Below are 21,705 nucleotides of genomic sequence, written 5' to 3'. Positions count from 1 at the left end.
GCCTCTTACTGTATGTGCATCATTTCCAGGGTACATGCTGGCTCCCGGCTGTACGTCAACGAACAGCGCCATCATTAATGTTAATGTGCTTTCCCCATAACCTGATAATCAGACTGAAAAAAGCTTTTTCACAGCGGACCTTATTAGCTGCAGCCCTGTACCCGTCCTATTTGAATTGCTGATAAAATCTGAGACATGGGCAGTGACACAAAGGTCTGGACCTACTTTTTTTTGCTTTGAAAAGCAAAACATGTCTGCTGAGAATAAAAATGCATTATAAAGTATGTTGCTGTACAACAATCCTCAGCCAAGAACCAAAAAAAGAAAAGAAAGATGTTATGTAGATGTAGATGTGTGAAAATGTGTGTCAAAATTCTCTAAATGTTTCTACTTGTATCTGAAATAAAAAGCAGAAAATTGCAAATAATAAACCTAGAAGTCATCAATCTAAGTAAACAAAAAGACAAAAAGCCATGGGCTTATAAACACGATACCGTGGTCAACTCTTTCACCTCAGCAATACATAACAATCCTTATAAGACACATTTAAATGTGTTCTTTATTTATGTTGGTTAAATGTAAAATGCATGAAAGGTTTCTTGTTGCTGCTGATCAGATATAAAGAATGTAGCTGAGCAGAGCAGGTTTTTGTCTGACACTAAAAAAACCCAAAACTTCCTGATACTTCTGTGTTTCCTTGATTAGAAGTTGCTAGAAAGACACCTTAAACAGCTCCGTTCAGTTCTGTAGAGGGAGTACTGCTTATCAGTGTATAGTTCACTAGAAAAAGCACGCACGCATGCACGCATGCACGCACGCACGCACACACGCACGCACGCACACACGCAGGCACGCAGGCACGCACGCACGAACGCACACGTGTTTTACTGTCAAATGGATGAATTTATGGAGCAGCTGTAACAACTTTAAACACGTTTTAAAAACAACATATTGAAGTGATGTGTCTTTTTTTGTAGGTGTTATGTATGTGTGCTATCTTAATTATTTTTTTATTTGATTTCAAAACTGAGGCAAGAACTGGGAGTTTTTTGATAAAATTGAAAAAGAAGGACTTAGGATTTCATAAATATTCCTCCTACTCCTTTTCTGACATGAAATACTTTCATTGTTTAATGAATGGGCATTCTAGTGTTGTTTCTTTTAACTTATATTTTATTTTTACGCTCCCATTTTATTTGCATGTTCGAAATAAAATCTAAACTAAACTAATATATAAGTTCATCTTGAAATCTTTAAGTTGCCCGCGCGTTTATGAAATCTCAAATGACTACTGAAGATAACTACTTCCTTTTTATTCAGAAGTCAGCACTGAAATCATGCAGATGACAGAGAGTTAAAATCACTGATTGAAAACCACAAAGACAGGAAACTCTCGAGCCTCATATCTGATCTGTTCAAACAATTTGAATCTGAAACTGTGCACTGAACTTCTGTCCATTGTGTCACTCGAACAGCACTGCACTCAACGCTGGTGTGATTTTAAATAAATGATCGAGTCATAGCAAAGTCTCATACTGCTGACTCCCACACGAGGTTTCCCAGGACTCTTCGACCCGGCCTCCATCCTTTATACACACAGCCTTCACTCTGTCCTTGAGCTAATCTGCTGGAACGCCTCTATCACTGTTTGGTCCTCTGACTGAACTCACACTGCTATAACATTGTCTCTCTCTCTCTCTCTCTCTCTCTCTCTCTCTCTCTCTCTCTCACACACACACACACACACACACACACACACACAGACAGAGGCTAGGAGCCCTGGGGCTGACTGTATGTTTGGGCTGCCTGCCTCTGAAGATGAGTAGGTTATATAATGCAGTATTTAGTGAGTAAGAGCCAGGGTGACACATTCAGACGTGCACACGCTCTCTCTCTCTCTCTCTCACACACACACACACACACACACACACAGCATGAGGGCAGAGGTAAACAGCTGCATATGCTCATAAACACACAAATATGTAATGTATAAAAATATCATCAAAAACGCAGGCGAAGACGAGGTGTAAGCAAAGTATCACAGTGCCTTTCTGAAGATTAACCCTTTTAAACCTGAGCACATTGAGTTGATTTCTTTAAAAAACATGGATAGAAGGCAATGAGCAGCTCAGGAAGAAATGACCCAAAAATTAGCGAAAATTAAAAATTAAAAACAAGTACAAAAATACACCTAGAAATTAGCACAAAAAATGGAAACCACCTGGAGATACATGCTTTAAAACAGTAATAATTCTATTTAATATTTTAAAAAACAAAATTAAGATTATTATAAATTTAGGTTTTTGTAAAATAATTTCCAAGCTTTTTGCCAACTTGCTCATTGTCATTTTTCCTGTATTTTTAAAAGAAAGCATGCTAAGTTGCTCAGGGTTCAGTGTTTTTTAAATACTTGTGAAAGACGTCTGATGTTGATCCAGGTTTCAAAGAGTTAACCTATAAAAACATCACCCTGTATCTAAGCCGTCCCATGTGTTTAAAATCATTTCTTCAGGCTTGAGACCTGCTCAGAGTATAATAGCTGCTGCAGCTACTGTTGCTGATAACATTGTTTCCTCTCTTGATAAAAAGCAACATTGTGCTGCACTCTGCAGATCTGTCCAAAGCTTTTAATAGTAAAAGGTTCTTTATTGGTTTTGATCAGTGATGCACGATAATGATTATTTCAACCGATAGCTATAAACCAATTATTTCCAGCTTCTTGTGGCCGAAAATACCGATAACCGATAATTTCTTTTTTGAGACACCGGCGGAGAATGAGAGCGAAGTGGACACTGGCAGAGACACCAGCAGAGACACCAGCGGAGACACAGTCAGACAATGAGAGCAGAGTGCACATCCAGAGACACCAGCGGACATACTATACCTCTTTTATTGAAAATGTTTTCGCAACCAGCTTCTACAATGCGATGTGAAAACATTATTCTTTAACTTGTGTATGTAAACGGGTGAGGTATGAAAAAATATTCACAGATGGCATGAATCTATTTGGTTTGATGAAGTTCTGCAGTGTCATTTAGCACTTGTTGACAACTGCCTTTTTTAAGACATATTAAAGCTTCAGAGTTTGCGAGGGAGGTATTTACTGACATATTTTGTGTCGTAGAACAAAATATGAAAGTGTCTTTAGCTTGCAGTAATCACAGACCTTATTTCAGGCTTCTAACAAAGCACCTATTCAAAAAACCTTGAGACGAGGGAACCGGAGGTGCTGAAATGTTAACTGCTTTCTGGGTTTTAGGACTCATTCCTGGAGTTCTCTTTGGGGATTGACTCATTTTTGGAGCCAGCCCCAAATGGCCATTTGAGGAACAGCAGTTTTTTGGCACTTCCACTTTGGCTTTTCAGCCCTGGGCATTTGCTGCTTGTCCACTTTATGTCTCTATACTGGATTATGAAGATATTGCTAATACTTCTGCCACAACCCTTAAACCACTGGAAGCCATTTACCACGGTGCCATCCAATTCATTACTTAAGACAGCTGTCACACTCACCACTGTGTACTATGTCAAAAAGCTGAATGGTCATCACTGACCTCTACAAGGCATCAGCATGTCTGTGCTTTCATTTGTGAGGCTTTACCATAAAAGTCAAGATATTTGACATCCTTAGTTGCATCAACGAGCCTGTTTACATGCACAAAATAGTCTGGGGTTTTCCTTTAGTATAACAAAGTGGACATATACAAAACATCAACCCTAAGTTGAAGTATTTTTCTTATTTTTGCACCATGAATGAATATTACATACATTGAAAAGCATTGCACTTTATGTCTCAATCTGCAGGTGGACCATCATGATAAGAGTATGCACAATATGGTGTTAAGACAGAAGAGACTTGATGATCACTAAATGTAGAAAAAAAGTGTATATATTAATATTGGTATTGGTTATCGGCCAAATGAGTTGTTATATATCAGTATTTCAGACATCAGCAAAAAAAAACAGTATCTTGCATCCCTTGATGACTGCTTTGTGTAATCTCAGATCTCTCTTAAATGTTATTCTCAATGAGACTTCCTGAATAAATAAGTTTTTCCCGTTGACTACCAGGAAAAGTGAGCATATGGCCCACAGTTTAACAGTCTTACTGGCGATACTGGAAGTGTGACATGTTGCCTGTCACAGCTTTTATCTGGAGGTGTGAGCCGAGCTGAGGGAGCAGCGGAGCTCCTCTAGTCTTGATTCCCTCCTGAGGATGGATGGCAGCGGTACAATCACCTGCTGGCCACTGACGCCATTTGGCCTGATTAATGTGTCCTGTCGTCCTGTCCTGCCATGGCCACAGCGAATACGCACACACACAGCCACAATAGCACTCGTTAAATCAGCATTCCTTCACTTGAACCGCAAAGGCTGCAGTATTTCTGCTTCCATGAGCAAGAAGGGGAGCCCCCAGCAAACACCCCTCCTCCAACACACACACTAACACACTCACCCACGCACACAGCACAGAGGGAGGTGTTTCTGTCATGATGGAGGAAAAAATACTGAAAAGCTTGAGTGATTTGGCGTAGTGGATGTCTGTTGCAGCACAACAGCATCACGAGACCCATCCTGCTCTCTTCTCTCATCTTCAGTGCTCGCTGCACTTTACATGATTCACACATGGAAGCCTTCGCCGTTATGCAACGTGACCCCGAGTCTCTCCCACCCCCCAGGAAATATTATTCAGCACACTCGTCTGCAAAAACATCAGTTGAGCAAGATATGAGCGCGACGCCTTCAACCTCCACACTCGTGGTACTTCGCACTTCATCTGTCTTTGTCACCACGGCTTTATGAGCAACATGCGGCAAACACAAAGCAATAAATCAGCTTTTTCTCCGTGTCAGATTCAGTATTATGGAATATCAATTCGGCAAGGGCAAGGTGCTTTGAAAGTCCCCTTCTTAGGCCACTAGTCCATTACTCAAAGTGGACTCTCAAGCATTCCTGAACAAGGCTCAGCCTGATGGAGGTGGGAACTAATACCCAACTTGGGACTTTCCTGACCCAAAATCCTCCAGCTTCCTTGTGTAATTTGAGAGGGTAAATTGTTAAGTATCCTCATTATTGTGTCTACTGGGACGTCTCAGTCACCATAACAAGAGCAGCGAGGACATTCTTTGTCTCGCCACCTTTGATACTTTGGATGGATTTGTTCAAAGAGCTGGAAACGAGGCTGTTTCCCATTACTATTGGCTCCTTTACCTACACTGTAAAAAAAAAAAAAGCATCAGGATTTACAGTGTTTTACTGTGTTTTGAAAAAAAAAAAAACAATCTGTGCATTACTGTTAGAATTTGGCTCCGTTTTTACAGCAGTCTGTTACAGTACTCAAGGTTGTTTTAATCCTATAACACATTGTCCGACAGTATTATGAATACATTCTTTATTTGCTTGTTCCAACTTTTCCTTGTTGAGACATTTTATACCAAGGCAAACACCTGGGCTGAAAAATGAAGCAACGCAAACATACCAAAAACTGCAGTTCCATTAATGGCCACTTGAGGCTGGCTCCAAAAGCAAATCAATCCCCATAGACTCCCATGATAAAATGGTTAAATGGTTGAAATGTTTACAGCCTAGGACCAAAAACGGTTTTGGTACATATCCGAGGTTTTTTTTTTTACAGTGTGTCTGGGACCCCTAGGGTTCCTCAGATTTACTGCAGGGGGGGGGGACGCGTTATTATTGTCTAATACTTTAAGTTTTCATTTTTTAAAATCAAAACTTAAGCTAAATATACATCACGACTGTACAGGGGATACATTTTTTATAATTGCCTTGCTTAAATGTTGAGTTCTGAGAACTTAAATACAAAACTACATTTGTTGTATCACTACAACAGAGTCCAAGGCAAAGTAAGGCCTCATTTAGGTGAGAACGGCCCTGCGAAAAACAAAACTCTTTTGTGATGATGTCGACAAAGGAGAGTTCGGGTGATAATAAAAGTTTCTTCAAGATTTCCTCAGCTGGAGGTTTGATTACATTTTACCTTTCCACATGCTTCTTGCTCTGTTTGGCAGTTGAGTATAATAATATTATTACTAATGGAAACGATGACCAAAGCTATGAAAACAGGGTTAAGATTGTGAGAAACCACAATTATCTTTCAGGTCCAGTGCCTGAGTCAAGTCCTTTTCCACCTCTGGCCTGAACCAACAATGAGTATCAGTCTCCAAATTGATAGTGGGACAGCCGTCCTCCAGCTGAGGTGGATCAGACTTTCACAGGCAGTAAAGTGTTCGAGGTGCAGGAACGTCGTCCCCTGCCTCTCCAAACAAGACTGGAGTATATAACAAAGTTTGTGTGTGCCACCTGATTACAAGTGCACTGTGAAATCTGACAAATTAATTTTACTTGAAATAATCTTGGAAACAGAATGCCTTGGAAAAGGACAGTAAATATGACTTTAAATCTTAATTTAGGTTTACTTTATATCTAAGTGTTAAGTTTAACTGAAATTTAGCAGTTTTTACTTAAATTTGTGAAGTTGTTGCAACTTAACCTGATCATCACAAAGAGGATTTTGCCAGAAATTAAGATGGAAGTTCTGCTTTTGTTTTAAGAAAAAATTTTTTAAAAATATGACTGAACAGTTTACAAACAGCAGAATATATTGATAAAGCACAGTAAATGTCATTTGCTGGAGTTGCTTAGAGAGATTGATTTAATTTCACTTGTCATTTTTGAGTTGCAACAAAATATAAGAAAGTTTTAACTTATATAATATAAACAATCGTGGATACTGATTATCATGTAAAAGCATGACTTTAAATCTTTTTTAACTTTATTTCTAATTGTTAAGTTTACTCAACATTTATCAAAATTTACTGAATTTTGTGAACTAGTTGCAACTTAAAAATAACAAGTAAAATTACCTTGTTTTTTGTGTTAGCAACTTCAGTAATACAGTAATACTGACATAACTTGACCATCACAAAGAGGATCTTGCCAATGATGAAATTAAGAGATCTACAAGCTCTGTTTTCCTAACATGTTTAAGAATATACAGATATGATTGACTAGTTTGTATCCAGCAGAATATGGATATAAAAGGTTTACTGAAGTTGCTAAAAGGTTAATTTAATTTAACTTGTCATTTTTACGTTGTAAAAACATCACACAATTAATTAAATGTAACAATTTTTTAAGTAAACCTAACAATTAGATATAAAGTTAACATAAATGATGATTAATAGCAATATTTACTGACATTTTTCTAGGCAGTCAGTTTCCAAGATTATTTTATGTAAGATCACCTTGTCAGATTTTACAGTGTGTTTGGGCAGTAATAACTTTTATCACCAACAAGCAGGAACTAATGCTCCGCATATCTTTGTATGACTGACAGCAATAATAAAATCCACATTTTTTAAATACAACTTGAAAGCCACAAATCCCACCACCCGTCCAAACAATCTCTGATTTACTGTCACTTCTAACGTGGTAAATTTGTTTTATATAGCAAAATATCTTCATAATTGTCAGTTTGGGAGCAGCAGTGCCAGAGTATGATAGCTGAACTGCACGACCTCACATCGCATGCTACAATAGATGTGTGACAAGCAGAAGTGGCTGATGGCAGATAAGTTAGGTGTAGAAGCTCGGCTGAGGGGACGGCACTCACAGATGTAATCTGTTCACCACAGGCAACACTCCCCACACAGCAACACCAAATCTGTTTTTAGAAGATGGGCTAGTTTTCCGGGAACAGTGGCACTTTAGTCCATCATCATGTCAGTAAACACAACAGTGATTTACTCATGGTGCACCATGTCTGCTAAATCTACCATGAAATTATAAAAATGGGTTTTTATATCAAGGCTGCAAAACAGAAATGGTTTGGTTTTAATACACTGAAGCAACGCATTCTTAATAACAGCACAAGAAGGTCAAAAAGAGGTGAAAGAGGACACTCGAGCAGTCTGTTCAATACTAATACCATCACCACCTCGTGACCTCGCATGTCAAATATCATTTCGTCTTCCCCCCAATGTCCCTCTGTTGTTGTTTCTGCATCACAACATAATATGTAACATCACAAGAGTCCAGACAAAACACCTGCGTGTACAATTCATGTTCATACAGAACAGTCATACTCAATTTGCTTTGCTGAGGGCCACTTTTGCAAAAAGACAGGAGACCAGGGGCCAGTCGCAGGAGCCCCATACATGTTTCTAGGGTTGAGGAGATTTCTAGGACTTTAGGAAGTTTCTAGGATTTTAGCATGTTTCTACAATTTTAAGACATTTCTAAGGTTTTAGGACATTATATGCTTTGAGGACACTTTTAGGATTTTGGTACCTTTCTAGGCATAAAGGATGTTTCTTAAATTTTAGCATGTTTCTAAGATTTAAGGTCATTGTAAAGATTTTAGTACGTTTCTAGGATTTTAGGACATTTGTAAGATTTTATGATATTTCTAGGGTTTTGGGACATTAGGGTCTTAACAAGGACCTCTGTTGGGGGGTATGGGGGATCCTCTACTAGCATTTTCTTTAAATAAACAAGCTTTATATTGATGCTTTTTTTTAATGCAGGCACCTTTTTTGTACTAAAAGTACAAAAACGATTCATAGTGTGAATCACTTTAATTTTATTGTGAAATAGAAAATAGTTGGGGGGTCACCTGGCACCCTATGGGGGCCAGATTTGGCCTGTGGGCCCTGATTTGAGTATCACTGGTCGAGACAAAATACCTGCCTGGGCAATTCATGCTCATATAGAAGCTAAGAAATATTTCAAGCCTTTACTCCATATTTTAATACCTGACAGTGCAACAACATGCACAACAAAGCAAATAAACTAACACTAGAGCCAAATGAGCGATGGATGCTATAAACCTGGAGGAAGTTCCCTTCTGTGTGCACTTCCAGATAACACCAAACACAATCTGTATCTGTCAACCCAAATAACTGGAGCCTGGTAATATTTGTCAGGTTGCGCCTCCTTAACTGGTAAATGAAATTAAAGATCTAGGAGAACGAAATGGAGCCAGATAAGTTGCGTGAATACAGATTTAAAAGTGTAGTATGTGACTAATCTAGAAATCATGACTGTGTAAAATTGCTTCGGGCTACATACTTTACTGGATACAGATCTATATCCTGTGTGTGCAATATTCACTATTTTTTGCTATTATGTACACATTATGTTCTGTTTTATATAGGGTTGTGTATTATCTGCCATCTGCTTATGTACCTCTTATTCTTTGAAGCATGGAGAGAATGGTATGCCAGACTCCATTGAAATATTATCTAATTTTAATACGCACTTTTTATCTGCCTTTTAGCTGCAAATTAAGAGGAGTTATTCATCAGTGCTGTATATGTGGCAATACTATCAAGCAGCAATACTGTTTTAAAATACAATTATCATTAAATGGCACGACTCGCGACAACCAGCTATAATGTAGGGCTGATTTTGTTGAAAAAGCTTTTTGAATTTACATGTGGATGATTTACAAAAGTCGAAATTGTATACAAATATAATACTCTTGGTGGATGATATATATGCCGAATATAAATATGCCTCCATACAGTTAAGATATCACTTTCTGTCCTGTTCCAATTACTATATATATTTCTCAGTCAGCAAGGTCACCTTAAATTTCAACCTTTTTGAATGGGGTTTGGTTTCATAGAGTGCTACCACACGACAAACAGTATCTTAATGAATGAAGATTGAAGAGTTAGAAGCAGATGAAAGAAGCAGGTGTTTGGACTCCATAGCTTATCACTGAACACAAATGCAGATCAATGAGCACAAGTTGCAGGACTGTGCGCACACTTGACAGCTGAGAAAGGAAGCAGCGCTGAATAAACACAGCAAAAGGCTGACGTTTCCTGAAACGTTAAGCGCTGGCATTTTCAGGCAAACAGGGATACCCCACGTCAGTCACGGAGGTGTATCTGCACGTGAAGCCAAATTACACACCAAAACAACTGTGAATAATCGATAAAAAGGCCAAAACATCACCAAAAAGAGGGGAATTAACCCTGCGTTGACCCTGGGATCATTCAAACATTCAGAAAAGCAGTGCAAAAATGGCGTCAATGAGCCCTAAAACAAGTCTTAAATGTTGACACTAATATTTTATGCAGACAAAACAAGCAGCAGCTGTACTTACGTGAAATGTCCCGTCCTGGCACGAGAAGAAGCTCCTCGCTGCTGTTTGTGCGTCGTAGCTTCTGCTCGAGACAGTGGGCTCGAGGAAGAGGAGCGCATGCGCACAGCGAGGCGAACGCGACGAGGGGGGAACCCACTAGTGACGTCGACGGGCAACACAGCCAGTGAGCCAATCAGCTGCGGCGCTGTGTCAATTTTATTTTTATTTTTGGATTGATGTTTTAAATGTTTTTGAAATGTTAATCTGAGACCAAGATTATCTTGGATAAAAGAGATGTGCAGTAAAATTTTAGTTAAACCGGGTAAATGTCACATTGCACGCTATCATTAGGAAGACTGTATTTGTGATTTATTTATTTGCAATTTTAAGATTGTTTTCATTTAAGGGTTGGTTTTAAAATTTAGTGTTTTTATTATGTGCCACATTTTAACATTTTTGATCAGCACTGGGGCACTTTCATTGTTTTATCTTTCTTATATTTTATCTTTTTATCCCTTATCTTATATTTTTCTGTCGTAATTTTTTTTACGTATGTGGTGTCTGACAGCTGTGTTAAATGGATGCCTTGCACTATATACTGCAAACCAAATCTACCTACAGGTACAAATAAAGGAACCTGAGTCTGAAGAATGCCAGTGTACTTTTCATTTCAAAATCTAGAAATTAATGAAAAGCCATTTTTTGTTTTTGGGGCCCAGAAATGGAATATAAATAACAGAAATGACACATTTCCCTTTTCTCCTTTTTTTCAGAGGACAACCCCTTTAAGGGTTTTTTTTTTTTTTTTACAATATTTTTATTATATATAAAAAAAAAGGGTAAAATGTGCACCTTATTTATGGGTGTAAATTGTATTTTTGTCCTATCCAAAAAATAAAATAAAATCTTCACTCTTCCCTTCTCTCATTTATTATACTAATTTGATTTTAAATATTTTTTACAGAGGACAAGCCCCTTAAGGTTTTTTATGTCTTTATTTTTTCCTACATTTTATTTATTGTGCAAATTATTTTTTAATTAATATTCTTTTACAATGTGTACAATAAAATATTGAATGTACATGAATTAAATGCATTCAATAAAGTTTGGGGGAAAACATGCATTCCTTGAATATGTGTCATAAACTATATTTATTCTGGATAATCCATCAGCAGAACGGCGAGCAAAGATCGTCGTTTAGGCTCGTTGATGTTCTCGTCAAACATTTTGAAAGAGAGTTTTAGTCATTCATTTCATAATCAAATAGGCTGCATTGCTCAATGCTGCTGTGTTGCAGAATAAAGGTTTTATTTTCTAAAGACCTAAGAAGACATAAAACTCTTATACACGTGGGATCAAACAAAACGACAGATTGCATAGATCAGTTTCCAGGGTTCGCTGCTGCTGCTAACTGTTCCAGCTTCTGAGGGAGGGTGACAGTAGCAAAATGGACCCTGTCCTCCTTCAGCTTCTGTCTCACCGTCTGCGTCAGGCCCAGCTCCATGTAGTCCTGCCTCTGCCTGTCATACGGAGGCCAGGTGACGAGCCCCGGGCCGTTCGGAGAGCTGAGGAGGTATTTTAAAATGCCAACAGATATTAGAGCCGTCTATGCTGCAAAATCAAATAACAGGTGAGCTACCGAGCTGATGGGCCTTCAAAATAAAGATCTGATGCCTCAAGCAGCAATTTTAGGATGTTTCAAGGATTTCAGGACATTTCAAGGAATTTAGGATGCCTCAAGGATTTCAGGACATTTTAAGGATTTTATTATGCCTCAAGGATTTCAGGACATTTTAAGGATTTTTGTATGCTTCAAGGATTTCAGGACATTTTAAGGATTTTTGTATGCTTCAAGGATTTCAGGACATTTTAAGGATTTTTGTATGCTTCAAGGATTTCAGGACATTTTAAGGACTTCAGGATGCCTCAAGGATTTCAGGACATTTTAAGGATTTTATTATGCCTCAAGGATTTCAGGACATTTTAAGGATTTTTGTATGCTTCAAGGATTTCAGGACATTTTAAGGACTTTAGGATGCCTCAAGGATTTCAGGACATTTTAAGGATTTTATTATGCCTCAAGGATTTCAGGACATTTTAAGGATTTTTGTATGCTTCAAGGATTTCAGGACATTTTAAGGACTTCAGGATGTTTCAAGGATTTAAGGACATTTAAAGGAATTTAGGATTCCTCAAGGATTTCAGGACATTTTAAGGATTTTAGGATGTTTCAAAGATTTCAGATTTCAAGGATTTTAGGATGTTTCAAGGATTTCAGGACAGTTCAAGGATTTTTGTATGTTTCAAGGATTTCAGGAGATTTAAAGGATTTTAGGATGTTTCAGGAATTTCAGATCTCAAGTATTTTAGTATGTCTAAGGATTTCAGGACATTTCAAGGATTTTTGTATGTTTCAAGGATTTCAGGACATTTCAAGGATTTTGGGATGTTTCAAGGATTTCAGGACATTTAAAGTATTTTAGGATGTTTCTATAATTTTAAGATGTTTCTTTAATTTTAGGACATTTCAAAGATTTTAGGATGTTTCAAGGATTTCATGACATTTCAAGGATTTTTGTATGTTCTAAGGATTTCAGGACATTTTAAGGATCTTTGTATGTTTCAAGGATTTCAGGAGATTTCCAGGATTTTAGGACATTTAAAAAAAAAAATGTAATTTGTAAGAAAGTCTTTTTTTGTTCATATGAAAGTATTTATCAGTGCAGCTTTAATTATATTGTTGCTCTCAGTGCTTACTCACCCAGTACGGGTAAAACTGGCCCAGTATGACATCATGGTCCTACACACTCTTTCATCCTCCTCGGTAATGTTTCCTGAAGATGGGACAGCAGGAGCTCAATCACAAAATCATATACGGATATCTATTAACCACGATATGAAGTGGCTTTTATGTTGCAGTGGTCACTTTCATTCCTTCATTTATTCCAACAAGAAGTCGAGCATGAAGAGCCTCTGATATTCATATTATTCAGCCCTCGCACGTTTACACCTACCTATGATTTTTATATGTCCGTTCCAGAAACATCCACCAAACACGAAGCCGACATCATCTGCATGATCTGCCTTCACAAAGCTGGGTCTGGTGCCTTCGTGTATCTCGGCGCGGTACACGAACTCGTACATGTAAACTGGAACACCCGCATCTAACCAACCCAGGAGATAAAAGACCAGAGGTGTGTGGTTGGGCTGAGATGAAGGATGGGTGAGGTTTTCTTATTTCAGTGTGAAATAAGATTTAAAAAATAATGTGAAAAAAAGAGTTGCAATAATATAATTTTATGAGAAATGAACTGTGTTTAGAATTATGGTAATTAAGTATATGACACACACATGCATGCTACATAAAACATTTAATTACCATAATTATGAACACAAGTTTTTCTGCTGATAAACTATAGTTAAATTGTTCCAACTAAGTTTTCCACATTAACTTAAAGAAAGTGTTATTTACAATATTTATGAAGACACGTTTTAAGTTAATGACTCATAAAGTTGTTCCAACACATTTTTTCCACATCATTTAAAGGGAATTTTAGGAAATCTATAAAAAGAGAACATCCCTCTACACAGGACAGTTCAGTCACTTCTGACCTGAATGGTATCCAGCCACCTTGACGACGGGCAGCGTCATCAGCAGGTCTCCCATAATTTCGGTGAACGCGTCTCGGATCTCCTCTGGCGTTTTACCATCTTTTATGTACTCGTCAGCGATGAGGCTGTTTGCAGCGGAGGCCTGGAACAGCGAGAATCAGATTTCCCTCTGAGATAGGGGAGACCGGGAATGGTTGTAACACAAAATAGTTGCGGCACTTTTAATTTCTCCAAGCTACAAATCACCTGAATCATTCTGTACATGCTCAGTTTAGTCATTATAATTATTTGAGGATTTTTGTAAATATCGTTCACATAGGATGTCATGAATATGAGATCAATGTATATTTGTAATAATCATGATTACATATTTAAAAATATGCACATAATTATAATACATTTAAAGCACCTTTTTCTTTTTTCTTAAAAAAATAAAATAAAATTCAGATTTGTTTTGTGCATTTTTTTTTTTACCAATTTCCTGCTTATTTTCTTCCCATGTTTTTAAAAAAATCAAGCTAATTTGCTCAGTTTTAAAGGGTTAAACCTTTGTTATTGATGCTACCATCTTGCCTTAGTTACACTTTCAATAAGCAAAAGAACAGTCAAATAATAATAGTAATAATTAATATAAATAAATAAAATGAATTTAAATTAAACAATCAAATACATCAAAAATGCCATGTAAAATAAATATAAATATAAAAAAAACTCTCCAGCTTCAGTTAGGATGAATGAATGAATAAATCCTGATGATAAACAAGCGTTAAAAGCCATCATGGCGCTCACCCCTGTGGGGTTGAACATGTTCACCACGGCCAGCGCAGCCTCTCTGTTCATACCGTTCTCCCAGCCAGGAGGGGCGAAGCTCTGTGATCGACATGAGACAACGCTCACAGTGAGTTTAAAAACAAGTACAAATCCTTCAAGACGGAGAAAACCTCCAGTGTTCCCTCAGAAAAGTATGATCTGAAGATTGACACAGACGTAAAACATATGGAACCGTCATAGAGGGTAAAGTACATCATGTCTGAGTTCCTGAAAGGGTTAACTGTGTGACCTGAGGAAGGATCCACCCAAACTCATGGTTGGTTATTCCCAACATCACTGGCACCATCAGCACTTCTTTCCTCTTGAGAAGCTCCTCTGCCGTGTCGGTCAGAAACACGCCGTCCACCACTCCGCCCAGGTAAATTTTCATCTGGACACGACACAGAACTCGCTGTCACCGAACGTCAGAGCAACTTCGGTCAGACGGATGCAAGTTAAACCAATTTTTCACTGGGTGTTTCGCAGCTAAGAGTGTTCACAGGCTGCCATCTTGTGGCTAAAATTAACAAAGACATGATCTGGAGTTTTACACTGAGCCTTGACAAAACTAAAACTCCATTTTTGGTGAGGTTTCTCTCAGTTTGATCCGTACTTCTTTATATAATAAGACTGAATACTTTCAGAATTGACATTTGGATTACAGTAATCCACACTTGAAATTCATATTTTTGGTCTAAATTGGAGATACTCAACTCGCTCTGCTTGGGGGCCAGTAACAGCAGCCCCATACATGTTTCTGGGATTTTAGGACGTTTGTGGGCTTTAAGGACATTTCTAGAAGTTTAGGACGTCTCTAGGTATGTAGGATGTTTCTAGAATTTTAGGATATTTCTGGACTTTTAGACCTTTTCAAGAGTTTTGGGACATTTCTGGGATTTTAGGACGCTTCTGGGACACTTCTCATATTTTAAGTCATTTCTAGGATTTAAATATGTTTCTGGGATTTTAGGACATTTCTAAAAGTTTAGGCCATTTTTGGGATTTTAGGATATTTCTAGACTTTTAGACCATTTCTAGAGTTTTGGGCCATTTCTGGGATTTTAGGACATTTCTGGGACACTTTTCATATTTTAGGTCATTTCTAGGATTTAAGTATGTTTCTTGGATTTTAGGACATTTCTGGGATTTCAGGACATTTCTGGGATTTTAGGACATTTTGAGAACTTTAGGACATTTCTGGGATTTCAGGACATTTCTGGGATTTTAGGACATTTTTAGATTTTTTTGACATTAGGGACTTAGCTTGGACCTTTAGACACGTTTTTGATTAACAAGCTCTTTTTTTGTTGCTGTTTAATGCTGTCTGACTCCTTGTGTGTACTAAGAGTACAAAAACAATTGCTATTGTGAATTATACTATTTTTAGTGCCAATTAACAAATGGTTGGGGGGCCACCTGGCACCCTTCTCTTTCATCTAGAAACACACAGAAATTTAACTTGAACAACAAAGATGCAGATACATCGGCATGCATTATCTTCACGGGACCGTTTACCTTTTTAGTTGCTTCAACTAACTCGTCTTTACTTTTTCCCCTCATACACAGGACCAGTTCCTCTGTGCTGCTACGGTCACATCCAGTAAGGTTGGCAACAATCTACATGTAAGGCAGAGAAAAATAAAAATCACAATAAGTAAATGTATCCTGATATAAGAATCAGGCTTGAATTTTTACCAATACATTTCCATGACTTAAAGACCATTTATCTCTACATTTGAAAAACTCAAAAATTGTGATCAACAGTACAATTACTGCAATATTCTGTCTTAACCGCAATATTTGGTGTAATATTTTCCACCAATTTAAAAAACAAAAACACGCCTTCCAAACCTGTGATATTATGTGGTATTCTTTAAAAACACAAAAAAAGCCTTTTTTCTTTAAAACATTTTGGTAATTTTTGACTCAGAGTTTTTTTCTATTTTTTATTTTAATGCAATTAAAATTTTTAAATGACACCATTTATCATAGCCAGAAACTGCAAAAACATGAATTACTAAATTCCATGATTTTTCCAAAACTTTCAGGGTATATGTAGTTTGCCAAAACTTTCCCAGGGCCTGGAAATTACTTCCTGCAAATTCCATGACTTTTCTAGGTTTGGTTCATGACCCTGAATACTTCTAAAAACAAGTCGGCCGCTGCACAAATGAGCCACAATATCCAGTTTCATGTTTAATAGTTGTGCTGTTGTGAATTATACTGACTTTGATGATATTTTCAAACTCTCAAACCTCCAAGTTTTATTTTGCTCAGTGATAAGAAAAGTGCTTCATGGCCTAAAAAAGTTTTAAATTGACTAAAAAAAAAGGACTGATGAAGCTTTAAGAATTGTCGGCACAAATATATGTTTAACACAGTGCACATGTGTTTGATAGAAATTTTTTGAATCCTTGCTGCCTACTCAGTCGACACATTACGTTACCTTGGCAAAAGCCAAAGGATGGCTTGTCGTGTAGGTCCCAAGTGTTGCTACTCCACTTTGAAAAATTGCCCTCTGAAACAGTCCTCTTGCTTGTGGAGACAAAGTCTGTTCATAAAGAGTGATACAAACTCAATTATTAACAATGAATGTGATAAATATAAATTCAAAATGCACATTTGGGTCACCTAAACATGTTAAAGATCGGTGCATGTATGTAACTACCATGTTTCTTTTCTTTCAGTGGTTAGTTTTCTTTACCAGTATGGATGCACTGATGCCTCCTGCAGATTCTCCAGCGACTGTGACGGATTGTGGGTCGCCACCGAAGGCCTCAATATTTTCCTGCACCCATTTGAGAGCTGCTAGCTGATCCAGGAAACCCCAGTTCCCCCGGGCGTGCTCGTCTCCGGTGCTTTGGGGCAGAAAAAGTCGAGTCACTTGCTTTGGATTCTTAGAGAATCAAAAAAAAAAATAAAGTCTGAATAAAACTTGTGAAACTTGTGATATTTTCAGTTTATCTCTACATTTGAAAAAAATGAGCAAGAATTGTGATCAACAGTACAATCACTGCAATATTCTGTCTTAACTGAAATATTTGGTGCAATATTTTAACCACAGCAATAATTTATAATTCAAATGTGCAAACCAAACTCTTAAATGTTGGCTATATTTAACGTGACACATAAAATGTAGATTTATATTATATATATATATTATTCCTTCTTATGTATATGTTTTATACATTTTTTATAAAACATTTTTTTTTATTTGTATAAATTGCATTGTAGCATTAGGCACAGTTTTATATTTTACACACTTAGCACATTATCTATATTATAATTTAAATATTCACATGAGTGTTAATTATCTAAATATTTTTACACACTTTACATCCCAGCATATTAGAAATACTTTTACTTTTAAATATTTACATATTAGTGCTATCTGTTTACTATTACTGTATTTCTATTGCTATTTCACATTTTTCACATCAAAGCAACAATAACGAACCATAATTTCCCCCTGGAGATCAATAATATATTTCTGATTCTGATTCAGTCACCTCAGGAATCCCAGAATGCCGAGGCGATACTGAACGACAACCATCACTATGTTTTCATAAGCAGCTAACGGAGCGCCGTCATACTGAGAAGCTGCTCCCATGGCCAGACCGCCTCCATGGATCCACACCATCACCTGACACACAACACAGGAGACTCCTGTTTAGTATACGGTTACAAACTGCCTGTGATTCATTACAAACAAAAGGTTCCACAGGCCCATTATTACTGAGAGATGGGTTTTTATTTAGTCATTTAACCCTTAACTTTAACCTAAACCTGGAGCAACACTTCACTTTTCTTGTGCTGCTTTTAGACGCCATTCACAAGTATTTAAACCTTTAAATCCTGGGCAAATTGGTGCACTTTCTTTCAAAATCACAGGAAATAAGGCAATGAACAACTGCAAGAAATCAGTAGATTTAATTAAAATAAAAAATAAAAAATAGAAAGCTAAGAAAAAAAGCCTTGGGGGAAAAAGAAAAAAAATATTATTATTATTATCATTATTATTTATTATAAAGTATGATGATAACTAAAAAACCATTTTTAATTATCATCATAATGACATACTTAAATTAATTTTACACAATTATTAGATTTTTTTAAAAAATTTTGTTTCTTTTTCTGTTCTTTCTTTTCTTTTTTCTTTAATTGTTTTTTCTTTACTGATTTTCCAGTCTTTTTTACTGTTGGGTCATTCTTCTTTTTTCGTTACCTGCCTGCCTCCCATGTTTTTGAAAGAAATCTAGCTAATTTGCTCGTGTTTCAAAGGGTTAAGATGTGTCCATAAAGCACTGTAAGGCCAATGTTATTGTATAAGCATCACTGTAGTAATGACAATTAGAGAACAATGTTCCTTGCTTTTTTCAAATGTCCTGCACGGAAGTAGCATCACGTCTTTACATAAACACAATAAAGCTAATGAGCTAAAATAACCAAAACAACAGCATCTACCAACTCTGTGTTGTTATGTAAAACTTAAATAGAAAAATCAAACATGCACTGAAGCTCTGTTTGAACAAGGTTAATGAACAGCCAACAACAGCTCTATACTCAGCAGAAAGACTCGGGGTGGACAAAATAATATGAACACCTTTCTTAGAATTCGCTCCAGTCGAGCAACATCATTACGTTACTCCGTCCCTTTATCAAGTTAAAGTTTAACCCTTCAAAACCTAAACAAATTGGCTCAGTTTCTTTCAAAAAACATGGGAAGAAGGCAAAGAGCAACAAAAGAAATATAAATAAATTAATAATAATAATAAATAAATAAATAAATAAATAAAAATTAAAAATGAAATGACAAGAAAAGTACTTCAAAAAACTATAATAATTCTGTATTTTAATTATGATTATTATCTATGAACATAGTTTTTCCCTAGCATTTTTCTTTTTTTCCCCCAGACATTTCCCCTAGCTTAAAAAAAAAATCTAAATGTATGTATCTGTGTGTAATGAATTCTAATTTCTAACCACGTTGCTTTTTTCCCCATGTTTTTGAAAGAAATTACACTAATTTACTCAGATTTCAAAGGTTTAAATACTTGTGAAAGGTGTCTGACAGCAGCACAAGAAAAGTGATGTTGCTCCAGGTTTCAAAGGGTTAATTATGGGGTTTTTCCATTATTTCTGTCCATATATGCACACTGTCTGTTTAACCCACCGGCAGCTTGTCCCCCTTTGCCGCCTCAGCGGGAGTGTAGACGTTCAGATACAGACAGTCCTCTGAGAGCTCTGGAGGGGTGTAATGCATCGACATGGTTCTAGAAACATCCACAACTATTTGTGGATTCTGGATGCACCTGAAAAAAGAAAGAGACAGAAGACGAAGTGTGTTTTATCCAGAGAGTGAAAAAACTGTTATTCAGATTTGTCCTGTTCTTTGCCCTTTGTTGATTCAGTGGGTCTTACATGGGGGGCTGCTGTGTGCCGTCTCTCTCCCCCTCCCAGGGCTGTGCATCCAGGGGAGCAGTCCAGCGGAGGGGCCCCACAGGGGGCCGTGCAAAGGGGATTCTCAGGTATTGCTTCACCCTCCTTTCTGTGCCTTTAGCCGTAATGTATCCCCCTCTGATGCGGCCATTTTTCAGAGACACCACAGGGTCAACGCTCCCTGCTGAAGACAGAAGGACGTGTTATTTGCGTTAAAGGATCATACAGGTGTTTGTGGACGGTTATGAAATTAGAATGAAATGACGTGGAGCTCTTTAGATTTTCTGTATATCTAGCCCATTCGCATTTCGAAGTTGTCCTTTGCCGACACTTTTGCAGTGATACCGGTGTAAGATCCCGACGCCAAAAGCCACCTTTCTCATCCTCCTGAAACGCGTGGCGATATTATACATCTCGGGTTGGCCGGACGTCACCTGCCATGACAGCATGATATGTGAACTGTCATTTGAGAACACGGTCTGACGTAGCCTGTTGTGTCCACATGATACGCTGCTGGACGGCATCAGATCGAAACGCTGCCAGCAATGACATAATATGGCACATGCAGCATAATCCCAACATGTGCTTTTATTGACGTCATGGTATAGCGGCATCCCAGAACATGAACAGCAGACACAGAAGGACACCCGGAGCGTAATATGTAGACCTGGAAGTCCACTGCAGTGTGACGGCTTGGGATGAGAACATGTTTGACTGAATGGATCAAATCCTGATAGTGAAATGAGTCATTTCATGGAGGTTTTGGCACTAAAAATAAATGTATCCACTGATTTACAGATATCTCTTTCACCATCTAAGTTTTTTGGGGCCCAATGGCATCATGTGACAGATGGACATTAGTTATGAAAAGAAATGCCTAGAGTAAATTATTAGTGAATCAAGTCATTATGTGGCTAATCAGATAAGATCCTTTATTTGTCCCACAGTGGGGGGATCTGCAACATTAAAGCAGCAAAGGGATAGTGCAAACAGGAAGCATCAGTACAAAAAACAAAAAAACACAATGTAATAATACATAAGCAGTAAAAAAGTGAAATTTAGACATTTTTTTTAAAAATGTGGCTGATTTCACATTACTGAATGATGGTAATATAGATATTGCACAGTTACGCATATACTAGTCTTGAAAAAGACTAATAGGTGACCAATAAATATAAAACCACTATATCCAAATATTCAAATATGTGAAACTGAAGGATGGCCTTTGTGCCATTTATTCAGTTTTCCTTTTCATTTCTGCACATGCATCCATAAGTTTATTTAATCTATACGCATACTAATTCCTGACACAACATGAATGCTCGTAGGTTGCATGTATTTTACACAGTGGTGATGTCATAATGAAAAAAAACAACATTTCGAATGCTTAAAAATATACAATAAAAGGGGTAACACAGTGGTTAAGTCTGTCAATGCAAATTTATTTTTGTTAGATTGTTCTTAACATCCCCGGAGCCGCAAAGTTATTAGAAAATTCTGCAACAGACTTATGCATTTGGTATCCATAGTGTCGGGTGCATCAGATCGTTAAAAATGAAGCCTTTTCTTACCTGGTGTTGCCTGTGCTATCGCTGTCAGTGCAGGAAGCAGATAAACAATGAGCAGCGCTGTTCTCATCCTGACCGGGCTCAGAGGAAAGACACAGAGAGGTACAGTGTACTTTCAGAGAAAAAGCCCTCTGCCCCTGTCCTGGCCCTCCACTATCACCC

The 21,705-nt window shown here is 37.4% G+C and overlaps 2 protein-coding genes across 4 annotated transcripts in view; both read right to left on the bottom strand.

Moving 5' to 3' along the window:
* kiaa0513 (KIAA0513 ortholog) overlaps window positions 1-10,281 on the bottom strand; it is a 34,451-nt gene extending 24,170 nt beyond the window's left edge. For both annotated transcript variants that reach the window (XM_088079705.1, XM_042495716.2), the window contains exon 1: window positions 10,136-10,281. The gene's annotated coding sequence lies outside the window, so the exon portion shown is untranslated. The remainder of the gene's footprint in view (window positions 1-10,135) is intronic.
* Window positions 10,282-11,398: 1,117 nt separating this feature from the next.
* ces3 (carboxylesterase 3) lies at window positions 11,399-21,705 on the bottom strand. Of its 2 annotated transcripts, none has more exons than XM_088079703.1 (13): window positions 21,547-21,705; window positions 19,958-20,159; window positions 19,710-19,848; window positions 18,046-18,179; window positions 17,241-17,394; window positions 16,983-17,087; window positions 16,052-16,153; window positions 14,787-14,927; window positions 14,516-14,596; window positions 13,727-13,868; window positions 13,129-13,278; window positions 12,876-12,948; window positions 11,399-11,679 (listed from the first exon to the last, which is right to left on the bottom strand). In XM_088079703.1, exons 1-13 carry the CDS (start codon window positions 21,611-21,613, stop codon window positions 11,496-11,498), a joined length of 1,674 nt encoding a protein of 557 aa, XP_087935829.1. In that variant the 5' UTR covers window positions 21,614-21,705; the 3' UTR covers window positions 11,399-11,495. The 2 variants fall into 2 exon arrangements, with proteins under 2 accessions (XP_087935829.1, XP_087935830.1); XM_088079704.1 differs by having other exon boundaries at window positions 19,958-20,156; window positions 21,547-21,695.

This window comes from Plectropomus leopardus, chromosome 7 (assembly GCF_026936395.1).
Source record: "Plectropomus leopardus strain MGB_pleo_1.0 chromosome 7, ASM2693639v1, whole genome shotgun sequence".
In the NCBI taxonomy this organism is placed as follows: Eukaryota; Metazoa; Chordata; class Actinopteri; order Perciformes; family Serranidae; genus Plectropomus; species Plectropomus leopardus.
Note: the sequence above shows the minus strand (reverse complement) of the source record. Positions and strands in the feature narration are given on the sequence as shown.